Source organism: Mandrillus leucophaeus, unplaced genomic scaffold (genome assembly GCF_000951045.1).
Source record: "Mandrillus leucophaeus isolate KB7577 unplaced genomic scaffold, Mleu.le_1.0 Scaffold40, whole genome shotgun sequence".
In the NCBI taxonomy this organism is placed as follows: domain Eukaryota; kingdom Metazoa; phylum Chordata; class Mammalia; order Primates; family Cercopithecidae; genus Mandrillus; species Mandrillus leucophaeus.
This window is the reverse complement of record NW_012104254.1, coordinates 5,875,618-5,893,025: the sequence shown is the minus strand read 5'-3', so window position 1 is coordinate 5,893,025 and position 17,408 is coordinate 5,875,618. Positions and strand designations below refer to the sequence as shown.

General features: G+C 43.8%; 1 protein-coding gene across 2 annotated transcripts in view; it reads left to right on the top strand.

Moving 5' to 3' along the window:
- The window catches only part of LOC105548061 (mitogen-activated protein kinase kinase kinase MLT), a 198,530-nt gene that overhangs the window by 157,408 nt on the left and 23,714 nt on the right, over positions 1–17,408 (top strand). For both annotated transcript variants that reach the window (XM_011991902.1, XM_011991900.1), the window contains exons 12-16: positions 2,077–2,121; positions 4,605–4,635; positions 4,733–4,872; positions 11,011–11,073; positions 12,039–12,131. In XM_011991902.1, the coding sequence (XP_011847292.1) occupies positions 2,077–2,121; positions 4,605–4,635; positions 4,733–4,872; positions 11,011–11,073; positions 12,039–12,131 (372 nt within the window). The remainder of the gene's footprint in view (positions 1–2,076; positions 2,122–4,604; positions 4,636–4,732; positions 4,873–11,010; positions 11,074–12,038; positions 12,132–17,408) is intronic.

Genomic DNA, 17,408 nt, shown 5'->3' with positions numbered 1-17,408 from the left:
GTGTGCAACCAACCCCCTCTCCTTTTGACATTAAAACCGAAGATTCTGGTTGTGATTAGTTATTTCATTTACAACTTCTATTCTATTCAAAAAATACTTATTTCTCAATTTTGTTTAGCACAACATTTGGGAATTTTATAAAAATAACACTACACATCCCCTCCCCCCATCCCAGTTTCTATAAAAGTGAGCCATGATGCAGGAAAATATTTCTGTAACTCAGACTGTTGTTTCTTGAACAAACCAAAAAAGTTCCATATTTCACGTTTGCTTCTGTGATGGGAGAAGGGAATGGCATGATTCTGCAGCTGTGTCCAGCTGCCCTGTGAAGAGACAAAATTGTCATATATTTTCTTTGATCCAGTTCAGCTTTAGATTCTGTTCCTCAAGTCTTTCTCCTTTCCCCATTATGAAAGCAGGTGACTGTGTGTGATGATTCCTACCCACCTCAAGTGTTTCCGAGGGGGCAGAGGCAACCCTAGAGGGAAGGGAAGCACATGCAGGTAGCAGAGTATACTCAGAACAGGATTGATTTCAGTGTATACTTTATGTCCTGGCAACTTGTCTATAAATACTGAAACCCTGCACATTCATGTCCATTTCAGTAGTGGGTTTTTCTGCTTGCCTCCCCACTCTGTCTGCCTCATTTCCCTTTTTTCCTCCAACATGAACTCATTGCCTTCCATTCCCATCCTTCCCTCCTGTACCTCCCTCTCCCGCCATGCCAGGTTTTGCCTTGTTGCTTCTCTTTACCCGGAATCACCTCTCTTCTTGCGTTGCAGGACCCAGCTCAAGCCGTGCTGCCCTCCATTCTCCCATCTTCTTTTACGAACCCCTTTGTGAATACATCTGTCTATGGTATACCCATAGACATTGAACTCTATACTAGAGAACTTAGCATTGCAGTAAATGCACCCTTTAATTTTATTCATTCTTTAAAATGACTCAACAAAAATTCACCAGATATTGTATGCCAGGCCCTATGTTAGGCATTAAGTAAACCAAGATTCACATGGCCTTGGAGTCCCCCAGGTATAATTTATACCTGTATTAGCCCCAGTTAAATTAAAAGCTCCTTGAAAGCAGGGGCTGTGCCTTTTCTAGCAGAATTTTGAGCATGTGGGTACAAAATACCTATAAGTTAGAAAGGTTAACTCACTTACCCTCTGATTTTTATACTAACAGTAAAAGCAACCAAACTCAACTTCTTTTTTTGAAACTCACAAGAAAATATTATTTGTAACAGAAGATGAGTGATGCTTTGCCATATTATCTCATGAGCAATTCATTTTGGGGGGTCAAGTTAGGCTAGTTAAAGCTAATAGCTGTACCAAACTCTAATTCGACCTATAGGACACACAGACTTCTAAAAATTATATAAGCATTTATTATTTAGATGGCCATGGGGCATATATTGAAGAGAGTAAGTAGCTCTTTGGCTCTGAAAATGGTGCAGGCTGAAGTCCTCTGGAGACATCTTCGTTTGCACTTGTGAACCTCACAGGGCGGTATTTTAATCTGTTTTAGTTAGAGCAACTCTACAGCCTGGGTTTCTTAGGACCGTACCAATTTCCCATGTCCTTCTTCATCCGTGGGTGCTAACATCTGGTTTTTAAAATATTGTGCAAATGAGATCTTTAAACACTTAGAAATTCCTCTTCAGAATAGGCATAATACATCATCTGGTTACTAAGTGGTTGCTTTGGGATTTTCATTGTTAATCCAATAGTCCTCATGTTGGCTGAGAACTCTGAGGAAGACTCTGGGTCTCTGAGAAAATGTCAGAAATGTCTTGACTGCTGAGGCCTTATTGTGGGATGTAAAAACCATGTACCAACAGAGGAATATGAAACAGCTCCCAAAGTACATGAATTGTTACTGAGAGATTGGTGAACATTACTGGAGCACTGAGAACTGCCTCTTAAGGTCAGGAAAACTGTTTTCCATTCAACCCAACCTGCAGGAGGAACCAAGCCAGAGCAGCAGCTGAGAGCTAAAACAGTGAGACAAGAGGATGAACCAAAAAGACAATGATAATATTACCTTTTTTTCGTTTCATGCATATTTCCCATGCAGCTGCTGCCTTCCTTTGAGATTGGTGCATGGACAGAAGACGATGTGGTAAGCTCTTTGTATTCATGCCTTATTTGACCTGGGCAGGTATTTCATAAATTTATCCCTAAGTTTTTAGGTACAGAGATTGGGCCTTAGGAAAGTCTAACTAGGAGAAGTTGACAAATTCTTTTTTTTTTTTTTTTTTTGAGACAGAGTCTTGCTCTGTCGCCCGGGCTGGAGCGCAGTGGTACAGTCTCAGCTCACTGCAACCTCCACCTCCTGAGGTTCAAGCGATTCTCCTGCCTCAGCCTCCTGAGTAGCTAAGACTATAGGTGCCCACTAGCACGCCTGGCTAATTTTTGTATTTTTAGTAGAGACGGGGTTTCACCATGTTGGTCAGGCTGGTCTCAAACTCCTGACCTCAAGTGATCTGCCCGCCTCGCCACCCAAAGTGCTGGGATTACAGGTGTGAGCCACTGCACCTGGCCTTTTTTCTGTTTTTAATGCAATAATGATTGAAAATAAGGCCTCAAGAGTAAAGCAAGTATCTGCAACTCTTCTAAGTGGGTTCTACCTTCCTATTTGCTCTGAAAGTATTCCAGAATACAATAACAAATACCAATGAGGAAATTAAAGTGGCAGCTCGGGAAAACAAATGAACATACTTAAGAAAAAAGTGATCTTAAATCTTTTTAAAAGAACAGGGATGGCCTTGAGCCGTGGTAGAGGAGGATCTGGTCAAGGCAGTGCTGGACTGAACTGAACTGGGACACCACTGAACTGGCTTTCCTTCTACCTCAGGCCTGTTTGAAAACGAGGCATCATATTTGCCAGCCTCACTCTGGCCTCCCAAGCGGGAATAGACACAAGCACGCCCAGACATTCCCGATAGCTTTAGCCAGATAAGCTCTATGTTTTTGAGAGGCTGCACTCAGACTATTGAAATCCAAAGGAAGTCCTGCACTCTGCATTCTTGATAGAAACCCTGAGAAACAATCCAACTTAGTCTGTTACATCACCATATCTATTTTCTTAGGGACAAAACAGGTAAGAAAATTCCTGATAAGAAAACTCGGGGACTAGGCTGGGTGAGGTAGCCTGTAATCCCAGCACTTTGGGAGGCTGAGGCAGAAGGATCACTTGAGGTCAGGAGTTCAAGACCAGCCTGGCCAACATGGTGAAACCCCATCTCTTCTAAAAATACAAAAATGAGCCAGGTGTGGTGGCGCATGCCTATAATCCCAGCTACTTGGGAAGCCGAGGCAAGACAATCGCTTGAACACGGAAGGTGGAGGTTGCAGTGAGCCAAGATCGCACCACTGCACTCCAGCCTGGGCAACAGAGCAAGGCTCCATCTCAAAAAAAAAAAAAAAAATTGTTTTAAGTTCTATAAAACTCAGGGACTTATGCCTATCCAGGTCTACTTAACAAGCTCAGGGTATCGCTAAATTAAAATGAAAAAAACAAAAGATGTAATGTGAGCCTTAGTGGGTTTGGGCTCCAGCCCAGGGAACAGACCAGGTGCCACGAAGTGCAGACTAGCTACTGGAAACTCCTCAAAAGATCTGTTTACCTAGCTCAACCTGGTTTTGGGCCCAGGCATTTCCCTCTCTGCCCTTTGTATTCTTTTGAAGTGCACCTGCTTTCAACATTAGCTAACCTCTTTGGCTTCCATAGGGTAAGGAAACTTGGCACCAGTTGCCACTATTTCTTCCCATTCACTGAGCCCCAGTGAGCCTCACTTTCCTGCCAGCCTTGCTTAACAAGGAAAGAGGACTCAGGGTCTCCTTTATTCACAAGCCTGGATGTAATCTCTTTATCCCTTGCTGCAAAGTTTCCCTCTCATTTGAAAAGAAATTTTTTAAAAAGCACTGAGTTCTAACAGCTATTTTTAGTCTTTGCTCTGAGGTTGAGTGGTTTCCAGGCCACTTAAATAAAATTCCAGAGTTGAGGACTCCCCCAGAGAATCAGAGGGACTGAGTCTGCCCTCCCATCCTTCTCCCCTCACCAAGGTACTGTGAGAGGCCACCAATAAACCCAGGCCCTGTGATATACAGGGACTAAGGGTCACTGGGTCCAGTGTCCTCATTCTACATAGGAAGCTCTATACTTTGACTTGGCCGGGGCCACGTGGCTACTTCACAACCTGGCCTAGAACAGAAGATTCTTTCCGTCCACTGCTGTGTGGTCCCTAGAACTCATAGAATTCCTGAGTAAACCGGTGCCCCTCAGCAATCCAGGGGGCCACTGGCACATAAATGGAAAAATCACTATAAGTAAGAACCCTCTTGAAAGGATTTAAAAATATCTCCCAAAGAAGGAGGAAAACCAATGGTCTTTTAACTGTCCCAGACCCCCGAAGAGAGGGATATCTCCCATTTGAAAGCTTGAGGTTTTAAAACTACAAAGAGAAAGTCTTCTATTTTACCTCTGTGGTTGAGCCGGGAATTAAAGCTATTTTGATCTATTGAAAACTCTATGTTTACTGTGAAGACCGGCCACTGACCATGTGTGAATCTTCAAAACCATATGTGTCCTCTCTTTCACAGTATTGTTGGGTTCAGCAGCTCGTCAGAAAAGGCAAGTGGAATAAGTTACCTTCTTAATTCATGGAGTTAACTTTGTTTTGGATGTGATTTCGTCTAATTTTATACTGCTTTCTAATCACTTCCTTCAGGTGACTCTTCAGCAGAGATGAGCGTATATGCAAGCTTGTTCAAAGAAAACAACATTACAGGGAAGCGGCTACTGCTGCTGGAGGAAGAAGACCTGAAAGACATGGGCATTGTCTCCAAGGGGCATATCATTCACTTCAAGGTACCTCAGAAAGGGAGAACATTCCATCAGCAAATCTTTTTTTTTTTTTTTTTTTTGAGACAGAGTCTTGCTCTGTTGTCCAGGCTGGAGTGCAAAGGCGTGATCTCGGCTCACTGCACCCTCCACCTCCTGGGTTCAAGTGATTCTCCTGCCTCAGCCTCCCAAGTGGCTGGGATTATGGGAGCATGCCACCACACCCAGCTAATTTTTGTATTTTTAGTAGAGACGGGGTTTCACCATGTTTTCCAGGCTAGTCTCGAGCTCCTGACTTCAAATGATCCATCCACCTCAGCCTCCCAAAGTGCTGGGATTACAGGCGTGAGCCACCACGCCTGACCTCCATCAACAACTTTACTGAGCACCTACTATGCAGCAGATCAAACACTAGGGGCTGCAGATGGAAACGGTGCTGTGCTGGTCATTACTGTGCTGAAATGCTTACATCAGTTGATAATCAGTGGCCGCCCCCAAGCACCCCTATTCCTTCCTCATAATCCAACAGCAAAAAGATGCATACGTGGTATAGTAGGAGTCACAGGGAGATACCTGAATATCACCTCCCGTCCTCAGGAAGTCTCTAATCTGGTGGAGAAAACAGATACTGCTTATGAGATAATGGTAAATGACAGCTGTAAAAAATACCACAAAGGCAGTGTGGTGCCTGGAAAACAGCCATCCACCCGGAACAGCAGGAGGTGACTCAGTTTAATTCTAGAGACAAAAGTCCATCAGGAATCCCTAAGGACCCCGGAATTTCTGCATGGCCAGAGGGAAACGTAAGCCAATGCAGTAACCTAAAGGCATTTGTAATGTTTGTCATTATGACCTGGAACAGACGCCACCTTGTATGTGTTTTAATCCCCACTTACTCAGGAAATTCTACCATTTCCCCCAAAACTTAAGTGTTGAGTAGTTTCAAAGCTAAACCTCTGTGTTCGCTGTGGTGGTCGTGGTCATGGTTTTTTGTTTGTTTGTTTTTGTTTTTTCAACTTAGCAACTTAAACTGAATAACAATTGCTGGCATTGTGTGGTCATTGTGATTAATCTTATTTCAAGAGACATCTTAGAATAAAATCAAGTTTGCTCCTCAAACCCGCACCCCCATTCCAGTGTGGGTAGATGGACGAGTATGTATAGGTTAGAAAGAAGAGACACAGAATAAAGGAGAAAATTTAGAAAAAGCAGCCTCCTGTCCAAATCCACACCTTCACAAAGGCTCTACCAGCATGCCAACTACTCCCTATCTCAGAGCTACCCACACTGACCTTTCTAGAGAAATCCCCATTAAGACCCAAAGAGAGCCCATTCATTTCATTCTGTGGACCCTAGGTCCAGGAAGAAACATCCTTACAGACTCTCAGCACCCTTTGCATAACAGCTTAGCACTCACCCACCAGAGAACATCTCCACAACAGAAAGAGGACCTTGCTGTCTTCTCCCTCCTAGAAGAAGGGCAGGAAAACCCATGCATAGCGTATTTCTCAAAGACTGGCAAAGAATGTAATCCCAGCCTTGGGGTGTGGGCAAGTCCATCCTAAAAGCTATGCTGGCTTAGGTGGGCCACAGTAGGAAAAAGTATTTTCTGCAGTACAGAGATGTTTCAGAGCTCCAAAAAAGAAATTTTGTAAATCTTGTCCTATTTGGCAGATACCAAATAAGATGCTCCCACCTCCCCTTCCCACCTGCCATCTTTGAAAAGGACCAGTATTTCTTTTCTTTTTTTTTTTTTTTTTTTTGTTTGTTTTGAGATGGAGTCTCGCTCTGTCACCCAGGCTGGAGTGCAGTGGCCGGATCTCCGCTCACTGCAAGCTCCGCCTCCCGGGTTCCCGCCATTCTCCTGCCTCAGCCTCCTGAGTAGCTGGGACTACAGAGCGCCCGCCACCGCGCCCGGCTAATTTTTTGTATTTTTCAATAGAGACGGGGTTTCACCGTGGTCTCGATCTCCTGACCTTGTGATCCACCCGCCTCGGCCTCCCAAAGTGCTGGGATTACAGGCGTGAGCCACCGCACCCGGCTAAGGACCAGTATTTCTTAAGGATCAGTTCAGAAGATGGGGTGGTGAGCTGGGATACCTCACCAGATGCCCTCAGTGATATACATCTTTCCAAGGGTGGCCCTGGATAACCTAAGTACCCCTTTCATGCTGAGAGGTATCATTTAGGCAAGCAAAGTCCAGACTTATTGTTTATTGTTCAGCAAATTCAGTGAATGGCTACTAATTGTGAGACTGGGCCTATGAAGAGTCAAAGAAACCTGTGGTTAAGCAATGCATACAGCATCTCCTTGGCAATTGGGAGGAAAGGACCGATTCATTACCCAGACTTGGGAGAGGCCATGGTGGGAGATGGAAAGGGAAAACTTCACAGAGTGGGTAGCCCTTGAGCCGAATCTTGGAGGAATGACAGATTTTGGAATGTAGACCAGGAAAGGAAAGAACATTAATCTAGACAGAGAGAACAAAGAGTTAAGAGAAATGGAAGAGAATGTGGAGGAACAGAAAAGATGAGTCCCGATCTGAGTAGCTTAAACAGCTGTCTACAGAACACGAGTGATGAGTAGAATGCATGGAACCTGAAGTGGAAAGAAGGTGGGGCCATATCCTGGACAGCTTACAACTTCAGGTTGGGGGGAAAAGCTGGAATATGACCAGCTGTCAGGAGTATTGAGAATGGACATGTTTGCACTTTGCTTCTGGAAGTTTTAAAATGGATTAAAAAGGCTAGGCTGGGTTTCGAAAAAACAGGAGGGTATAAATGTAGACAATAATAAGCACTGCAGTGTAACAAAAATGCGCATGGAGAGAAGAGGAAGATGCCACAGGTAAGAGGGCTGTTCTCAGGCTCAAGAAGGAAACTACAATGAAGTACTGATTGATGTGGGCAGACTGGCTGGGGCCGCTGTCGCAGGCAGTAATATAATTTACCAAGACAGTCATAGGTAAAGAAAGGCAGATTTATTACACAAAGTATGAAGATGTGTTGCAAGGGTGCAATGGGCATCTCAGCAGAGAAGGGGCTGTCTGCCAAGAGGCAGGGGCTTGAGGGAAGTTTTATGAGATCATACTGGAGGGGCTACATGCAGATAGGGTGTGCAGACAAGGTCATCCTGCTGGGGTTACTTGCAGAATGAGGTATTTGGGAACAGGTGTTGTGATTGTCTGTGATTAACCGTCTCTCAGAACAATTGTTATCCCCCACCTGGGACCCCCTCCTTGTTGTAGCTTACTTAACTTATTAGGACTCCACACTGATATGTGCCGCAGCATAGATGAGCCTTGAACATGATGCTAAATGAAAGAAGCCAGACACAAAAGTCACATATTGTATGAGACATCTTGAATAGGTGAATCCATAGACAGAAAGCGATCAGTGATTGCCAGCTGCTGGGGGGAGGAGGCAATGGTTATTGACTGCCTAATGGGAGTAGAGTCCCCTTTGGGGATGATGAAAATGTTTTGGAACTAGATAGAGGTACTGGTTAATTTTATGGCATGTGAATTTCACCTCATTAAAAAGTAATAATAAAACAAAGGACAGCACAGCCACCTCTACACCCTGCTCAAGAGTAGTCTTCTTCCAGCTAGGAAGCTTTCTGTCTTTGGCAGAAAGGATGTATTTGGCCAGGAAGGTGAAGAGGAAGGCAGGAATGTGTGTCCACAAAGTAGGAAATGAGGAGATAATGCTGTTACAAAAGCCAAAGGTTGGAAAAGCTTTAAGATAGAATCAGTGGTCAAAAGGGTCTAAGGGCCAGGCACTGTGTGGCTCATGCCTGTAATCCCAGCACTTTGGGGGATCAAGGTGGGCAACTCACTTGAGCCCAGAAGTTCAAGACCAGACTGGGCAACATGGCAAAACCTTGCCTCTGCAAAAAATGCAAAAATTAGCCAGGCATGTGGTGCACGCCTGTGGTGGTCCCAGTTACTTGGGAGGTTGAGGTGGGAGGATTGCTTGAGTCCAAGAGGTTGAGGCTGCCATGAACCATGATTACACCACTGCACTACAGCCTGGGCAATAGAGTGAGACCCTATCTCAAAAAAAAAGGTAGGGACAGGGGTCTAAGCCTGCAGAGAAGCCAAGGAACATGCAGAGAGAAAAAGCCCTATTGGAAGCAGCCACTTAAAAGTAAAAACAAAAACTATTTGACCCACTAAGAGTGGGGTCAGTGTGATGTCCTCTTTTTATGACATCTGCAGAGGGTCTGCCCAGAGCTCCAAATGAAGGAGTAGCCTGCATCTGTTGGGGGACCTAACACTGCCCTCAAACTCCTGAGTGCGTCTGCATGAGCTTCCAAAGACAATCATTCACAGAAGGGCAGTCTCCAAAGTGTGGAATGCGGACCCTCCCGCTTACTGCCAAGGCTGGAGCTGTATGTAAGAATGGCTACCCAGTAGGGGCTCAGCCAACAGGTGACCACTAAACTCAGCCAGAGCGTGGGGATTTCCAACAAGTTTATATGAGAGGGAAAGATAAAGGGAAAGGGTTGTGTGCACTTACTCTAGGAGGGCCCTGCATAGACTCTCGGGGCAATCAAGATAAGTAATGCTCCAAGCTGGGCCTTTGGGGATGAGTATATCCACACTGGAGGAGTCCTCCAGGTCCCTGTCTCAAGTGTTTCTCACACACAGCCTGATGGTAAGAATGTATCCTTTATTCTTTGCGCTTTCACTGAGGAAGGCACAATTGTTGTGTACTTTCTTCAAGAGTCTCTCAGTCCTTAAATGGAATGGTAGGTGATCAGACTGGACAGTGGAGCAGTATATCCATCCATTCTTTTTTTTTTTTTTTTTTTGAGCTGGAGTCTTAATCTGCTGTGCAGGCTGAAGTGCAATGGTGCAATCTTGGCTCACTGCAACCTCCACCTCCCGGTTTCAAGCGATTCTCCTGCCTCAGCCTCCTGAGTAGCTGGAATTATAGGCGCGGACTACCATACCTGGCTAATTTTTGTATTTTTAGTAGAGATGGGGCTTCACCATGTTGGTCAGGCTGGTCTCGAACCTCTGACCTCATGATCCGCCCACCTCAGCGTCCCAAAGTGCTGGGATTACAGATGTGAGCCACCGCACCCAGCCCCGACCCATTCTTTTGCTGTGTGTTTGTCCCTCCCTTTAAGCCTGACCATGGCTCCCTTCTTCTCTGAGCCTGCAAGCCCTCGTGTGAAGGAGCTGAGTGTAAGAAGTAGGACTGAACACCCAATAAGTGTTCATTACATTGTCAGCTGTCAACAGTTTTTATTTTGCTTTAAAATAAAATGCATCTAATTTTCTCAGGTTGGTACTTTTTTACTCTCTCCGCAATCAGTTCTTAGAAAATCTGAACTGTGCCTGCTGAGTATCCAAAACATCATCATAAATTGTCTTCCTTTTCTTTCAGATTTCTTTGTGTTTCATTGGCAGAGGTGATGTTGGACACATATCCATAGAAATGTTCTTATAATGCAATCAACCTTTTAGTGAGATTCTAGCCTTCCTGAAAGTCTGGTGTTATACTCATGTGCTCTGTTGCTTTTCTCACCGTTACTCAGAGTGGCACCTGCATTCTGTACCCTAGAACATCCACTTCTCAGTACTATACTCTGCCGGTGTTTGAAAAATGGTTTTATTTATTGCTTAGTCTGAGGTTCAACATCTTTAAAATGTCTTCCTTTTCTTGGCCTCATCCCTGTAATCCCAGTACTTTGAGAGGTCAAGGCAGGAGGCCAGGATTTCAAGACCAGCCTGGGCAACAGAGCAAGACCCCATCTCTACAAAAAATAAAATAAAATAAATTAGCTGGTGTGGTGCTGTATGCCTGAGTCCCAGCCACTTGGGAGGCTGAGATGGAAGAATCTCTTGAGCTCAGGGGTTCAAGGCTGCAGTGAGTTATGATAGTGTTACTGCACTCCAGCCTGCATGGTAGAATGAGACCCGGTCTCCAAAAGAAAAAATAATTTTTAAAAATTTCTGGTCCTTTAAATAATTACAAACCACCTACACTGCTTTGGACAATGAGATTTATTCTCAATAGACGTTGGATATTAATGCCCCCAAGATATTTTATGAACTAGGTAAATAAGGAATGTTTTTGTTTGTACCCAATGATTTTAATCTTCTCTTGGTATTGCTGGATCATTAATAAAGTCATATGATTTTTTTTTTAACAGTCAGCCATTGAGAAATTAACCCATGATTACATAAACTTGTTTCACTTCCCACCGCTAATTAAGGTAAGTAAGGTTTTTCTTACGGACACTAATGCTACCTTTATTGACACATGCACCTGCTGCATCCACACCTAAATTTGCCAATGTCGGAAATGGTTGTTTGAAGTGAAATTTCATCACATCTGTCTAACAAAAGGCCCTTTGAAGCAAGGGATGTGTATAAATTGAACACCCTTGTTCCCCACAAGTTGAAATATTAACAATTCGTTCATGATAAGAACAACACACCTCACTTTAGTGGCTAGGAGTTCTAAGTGCCAACATTGTAGGTGAGGTCCTGTGGCCTCCCACCTGGGCCTGGATACTTTTCAACATGTAAGTCACTGAGAGAATTCATACCCTGGAGCGCTCAATCATCACTTTCATAGGGGATGGGAGGTTTACTGTTTGAATAACATATTAGTATACTTAACATTTTGAATCTACTCTAAAGGAATATGGCATAATTTGTTTAAAATCAGCAAATACTTGCAATTCATATACAGAACTTTACTTATTCACTAACAGCTATAGTTTTTCATCTCTAAGCCCTCAAAGATTCGTTTTGTTCCTCTGCTTCATCCTCCATCCACATTTGCATCCTCCATCCACTGCGTAATTCCTCTTCAGGAATAGCTTGTAAATGCCCTATGTGTTGTGAACCTCTCAAGCTGAAATCTCACAATGCATCTCGAGGTGCTAACTGCATTTCTAGGGTAAAATTGCACAATGCAAGATGCATTGTGATAAATGTGAGACAGTGACATTCAATTTGAACTGCATGAAATAAATCATTTGGCAAAGTTCTAAAAGGCATAATATGTCATTTCTCTTGCTTGATGTAATTATCATTTGTAGCTTAATCCAAAATAACCAAAAGTTAATGGATTAGGAAAAAAAAAAAAAAAACTAGTGCTAAGCTATCATCTTCTTTACATGAGAAGTAAAGACAACATCTAGGATAATTGGTGCTTGGTTTCCTGTTTTAGGACTCAGGAGGTGAACCGGAAGAAAATGAGGAAAAAATAGTGAACCTGGAACTGGTTTTTGGTTTTCACTTGAAACCAGGAACTGGCCCACAGGTAAATCACATTTTAAATCCTTTGGATAAATCTCAATCGAATTACTCTTTTTTCTCTTCTGTAACTCCATGGTTTTATACACCCCCTACCAGCTGGTAACTGGATTCTGAGTAAATTTATAGACTTTATAAAATAGAATTTAGCTGAAAGGCTGCCAGCTGCCTCTGTAATCCAGTCTAGGAATCTTACTTTCTCAGTCAGCTGAAGACGCCCATGTGAGGCCACCCAAACATCAGGATAATTCACAGTAAAGCATGGACAGGGAAGGGGGGCCGTGGATACCAGACTGTGTATACCGCTCATACCGCAGCTTCCTGATTCCTGTTTCGTAAGAGAAAGCAGCCTTATAATACCGAGAATAAAAACTAAGAATGGAACTGTAGGCCATGTGGAGACACAAATTATCTGCTCTAAATAGGGTGGCAGGGCATTTGACACTTCTTCAATCAGCCTTTCAGTTTATGTCATTTTGAAAGTCTGGAAAAATTATTTGGCCTAGGTAGCCTACGAATTAGAATTACAGTAGGTTTCTGTTACTTTCAATGATCATAAATAGCTAATGATAATAATGATAACTTCTGTTAGCTGACCACTTATTGTGTACCAGGCATACAGTACTGAAGTGTGAAAACTACTTTCCCTTATTTTGCGAATGAGGAAACTGAGGCTCGGACAGGTTAAATAACTTACATGGCTAGCAAATAGCAGAATAAAGATTTGAATGCAGGTTGCTCTGGTCCCAGAACCCAAGCTCTTAACTACTGCATAATATGGAAGCCTTCCCTTCAGGGAAGCCAAGGGACCTTATAAATGCACCTCACAAGCTGTGTGAGCCTACCGATTGCTATGGTAGGCTCAGCTGGCCCTGGCCTTTCCTCAGTGAAACCGTGCTTGCTCCAGGCCATTCCTGGGAACCAGTGCCTGGGAATGATTGGAAATTGTTGTGAGGGGTTGAGTTTTTCCTGGGCCTTCAAAAGATGCTGTTTCTAATAATCCAGTTAAAAATGGGCAAAAGATCTTCATAGGGATTTCTCAAAAGAAGACATACAAATGGCCAACAGGTATATGGAAAATGGCTCAATGTCAGTAATTATCAGGGAAATGCAAATCAAAACCACAGTGAGATGTCATCTCACCCCACTTAGAATGGCTTATATCCAAAAGACAGGCAATAATGAATGCTGGTGAGGATGTGGAGAAAGGAGAACCTTCGTACAAGGTGGGAATGTAAATGATCCAGCAATCCCACTGCTAGGTATATAACCAAAAGAGCAGAAATCAATATATTGAAGAGATCTCTGTACTCCTGTTTACTGCAGCACTGCACAATATCCAACATTTGGAAGCAAACCTAAGCGCTTATCAACAGATGAATAGATAAAGAAAATGGGGTACATATACACAATGGCATACTGTTCAGCCATGAAATAGAATGAAATCTTATCATTTGCAACAACATGGGTGGAACCGGAGGATATTATGTTAAGTGAAATAAGCCAGTCACAGAAAGACGGGAGCTAAAAATTAAAACACTTGAACTCATGGAGATAGTAGAATGATGATTACTAGAGGCTTGGAAGCATCGCGGGGAGGGCAGGAGGATGCTGGGATGGTTAATGGGTGAAAACATAGACAGAATGAATAAGATCTGTTATTTGATAGAACAACAGGGTTACTACAGTAAGCAATAATTTAATATGTATTTTAAAATAACTGAAAGAGTATAATTGGGATGTCCCTAACACAAAGAAATGAGGTCAAGGATGCCCTCAGTTATCCTGATGTGATTGTTACCTATCGTATGCTTGTATCAAAGCATCACATGAACTGGGCACAGTGGATCACACCTGTAGTCCCAGCACTTTGGGAGGCTGAGGCTGGTGGATCGCTTGAGCCTAGGAGTTCGAGACCAGCCTGGGCAAGATGGTGGAACCCCATCTCTATAAAAAAAATGAAAAGTAGCTGGGTGTAGTAGTGTATGCCTGTCAAGTCCTAGCTATTTGGAAGGGCTAAAGTGGGAAGGATCACTTGAGCTCAGGAGGTCAAGGCTGCAGAAAGCCAAAATTGTGCCACTGCACTCTAGCCTGGGCAACAGAGTGAGACATCATCTCAAGAAAAAAAAAAATCACATATACACCAAAAATATATACACCTAGTATATACACATAAACATTAATTGTTTTTTAAAGATGCCCTTTCTAGACACCTAGGCAAGAGTGTGTCTTGCCTGCATCACTGCAGGTGTTTCTTTACCTGCTGAATGAAAATCTTTACCTCGCTTGTTTTGGCCACAGAATTTGGTTGAGTGAGAGCTGCTCAGGACCCAGGTTTCTTACATATGAATACTTTTCCCTCTGTGAATGGATCACTGTCAATTCATTCCTGTTGTTAGAAGGAGCCTAGAAAGGGGACAGGAAAGTAAGTCCTTCTGTCTCCAACAACATCAGAAGTCCTTCTAACCCTGAGATTCTGCAGCTGTGGGCACCCCTAAGTTCATCTGATGGTAAACAAATTGCACATTTCAATTTGCCTGTTCTGGTTTTCTTGATTCCGTGACAATGAATTTATGAGTTATCTTTAAGCTTTGTTATGGCTTGTAGGTGGTAAGAGAGAAAAATTTTCCTTGGAAAAGACTTGTGAAGAGACATCTCAACCAAGAAAAAAAAGATTTTTTTTTTTTTTGAGACGGAGTTTTGCTCTTGTTGCCCAGGCTGGAGTGAAAGGGGGCGATCTTGGCTCACCACAACTTCTGACTCCCTTGTTCAAATGATTCTCCTGCCTCACCCTCCTGAGTAGCTTGGATTACAGGCATGCACCACCACACCCAGCTAATTTTGTATTTTTTTTTTTAAATCTTTTTTTTTTTGAGACGGAGTCTCGCTCTGCCGCCCAGGCTGGAGTGCAGTGGCACGATCTCAGCTCACTGCAAGCTCCACCTCCCAGGTTCACGCCATTCTCCTGCCTCAGCCTCCCGAGTAGCTGGGACTACAGGCGCCCGCCACTACGCCCGGCTAATTTTTTTGTATTTTTAGTAGAGACGGGGTTTCACTATGTTAGCCAGGATGGTCTCGATCTCCTGACCTCGTGATCCGCCCGCCTCGGCCTCCCAAAGTGCTGGGATTACAGGCGTGAGCCACCGCACCCGGCCTAATGTTGTATTTTTAGTAGAGAAGGGGTTTCTCTTGTTGGCCAGGCTGGTCTCAAACTCCCGTCCTCAGGTGATCCACCACCTCGGCCTCCTGAAGTGCTGGGATTACAGGTGTAAGCAACTGTGCATGGCCAAGAAAATATTTTCAATTTAAAAAGAAATAATTTATTAATATGGAAAACTGAAAAATCTATGTTTTAGTAAAAATAAGGAGCTTTGGATAATATTTGAGACTGAATACAATGGTCTGTTTTTGGCCATAATGATGTAGACTTCTTGAGTCATAGATTATCTATAAGCCCTAAAGCTGCTGCAGCTTTTGATCCTCTGCTGTTCCTTGGTCACCCATCCAGAGTAATCCTTTTTTTTAGACAGAGCCTCACTCTGTTGTCTAGACTGGGGCGCAGTGGTACAATCTTGGCTCACTGCAACCTCTGCCTTCCAGGTTCAAGCAATTCTCCTGCCTCAGCCTCCTGAGTAGCTGGGATTATAGGGGCATGCCACCACACCTGGCTAATTTTTGTATTTTCAGTAGAGACAGGGTTTCACCATGTTGGTCAGGCTGGTCTTGAGCTCCTGACCTCGTGATCTGCCCGACTCGGCCTCCCAAAGTGCTAGGATTACAGTTGGGAGCCACCGCATCCAGCCCAGAGTAATAATTTTATCTATTCATTTGGCAGGCATTTACTGAGGACCTGCTTTGTGCCTGGCTCTAAGGTAGATGCTAGATTTTGATATAAAATCAAAAAGTACAATCCCAGCCTTTACGGAATCTACAGCTTATCATGAGCAGTAGACAAAATTCATGAATGGCTATGGTACAGAATGATGAGTTTTTACAAAGCCATTTACATAGTTCTGTGGGAGTTCACTGGATGAGGATCTACAACAGATGGGAAAGGGGTGAGGGAGGGTCCTTGAAGTCTTCTTGGTAGACGTGTTGCTTAAGCTAAATGTTAAAGCCACTAAGAATGACTAGGTAAGGAGAGGACATTGAAGGCAGAAGAAACCATGTGTGCAAAAGCTCAAAAGCACGAAGCCAGGAAAACACAGGGAGCTCTTCTTGGAATAATTTTGAGGGGACTTCATGACTCAACTCAAGCATCCTCCCTCTGGAAAGACTTACCATGGAACAGGGGGATGCCAAAGGGAGTGCCCAGAAAGGGAGCTAGCAACCAGAAAAAGCACTGTCTTATGTGCTAATCCAAGGAGTTTTAAGGATTTTAAGAAAAGAGCAGATAGGATCAGATGTATGTTTTTAACAGATCTTTCAGAAGCACGGAGAAGGATGAATTGGAAAGGGGCCAGGCTAGAGTGACAAAGATCTGTGAGTGGGCAGTGGAGACAACCAGGTGAAAAATGTCAAAGCGCTGAGCCTGTGCCAGTGCCATGGGTCCCAGGACACACTGAAACGGATTAGATTCTGTCACTAGCTGGAGACACAGCAAGTGGGAGGGAGGGGCCAGGAGGGTGCCGAGGTTTCTAGTGTGGGCAACTAGAGAGATGATGTTATAAAGTGGTGGATCAAAAGTGAAATATACAATGTGAATATGATGCTAAGGTGCTAAAAGTATAAAGAAGTGACTGGAATGGGTGAGGTTCAACAGGAAAAGCTTTTTTTTTTTTTTTTTTTTGAGACAGAGTCTCACTTTGTCGCCCAGGCTGGAGTGCAGTGGCCAGATCTCAGCTCACTGCAAGCTCCGCCTCCCGGGTTCACGCCATTCTCCTGCCTCAGCCTCCCGAGTAGCTGGGACTACAGACACCCACCACCTCGCCCGGCTAGTTTTTTTGTATTTTTTAGTAGAGACGGGGTTTCACCATGTTAGCCAGGATGGTCTCGATCTCCTGACCTCGTGATCCGCCTGTCTCGGCCTCCCAAAGTGCTGGGATTACAGGCTTGAGCCACCGCGCCTGGCCAGGAAAAGCTATTTTGGAAGGATGAGTATTTTATTGGGGCTTGAAGAGGTTGGTGGGCAGTTGCAGAATAATTTCCAGAATATAATGCTTAAGGCTTTTGCTTAGAGAATACATTCTAAAGAGCTCAGGTATTCTATAAATGTCATCTCCTTTATCCTGTTGGCATTTGGGTGGGATGCATAACTCATAGTATCATCACTGCTGATTCAGAA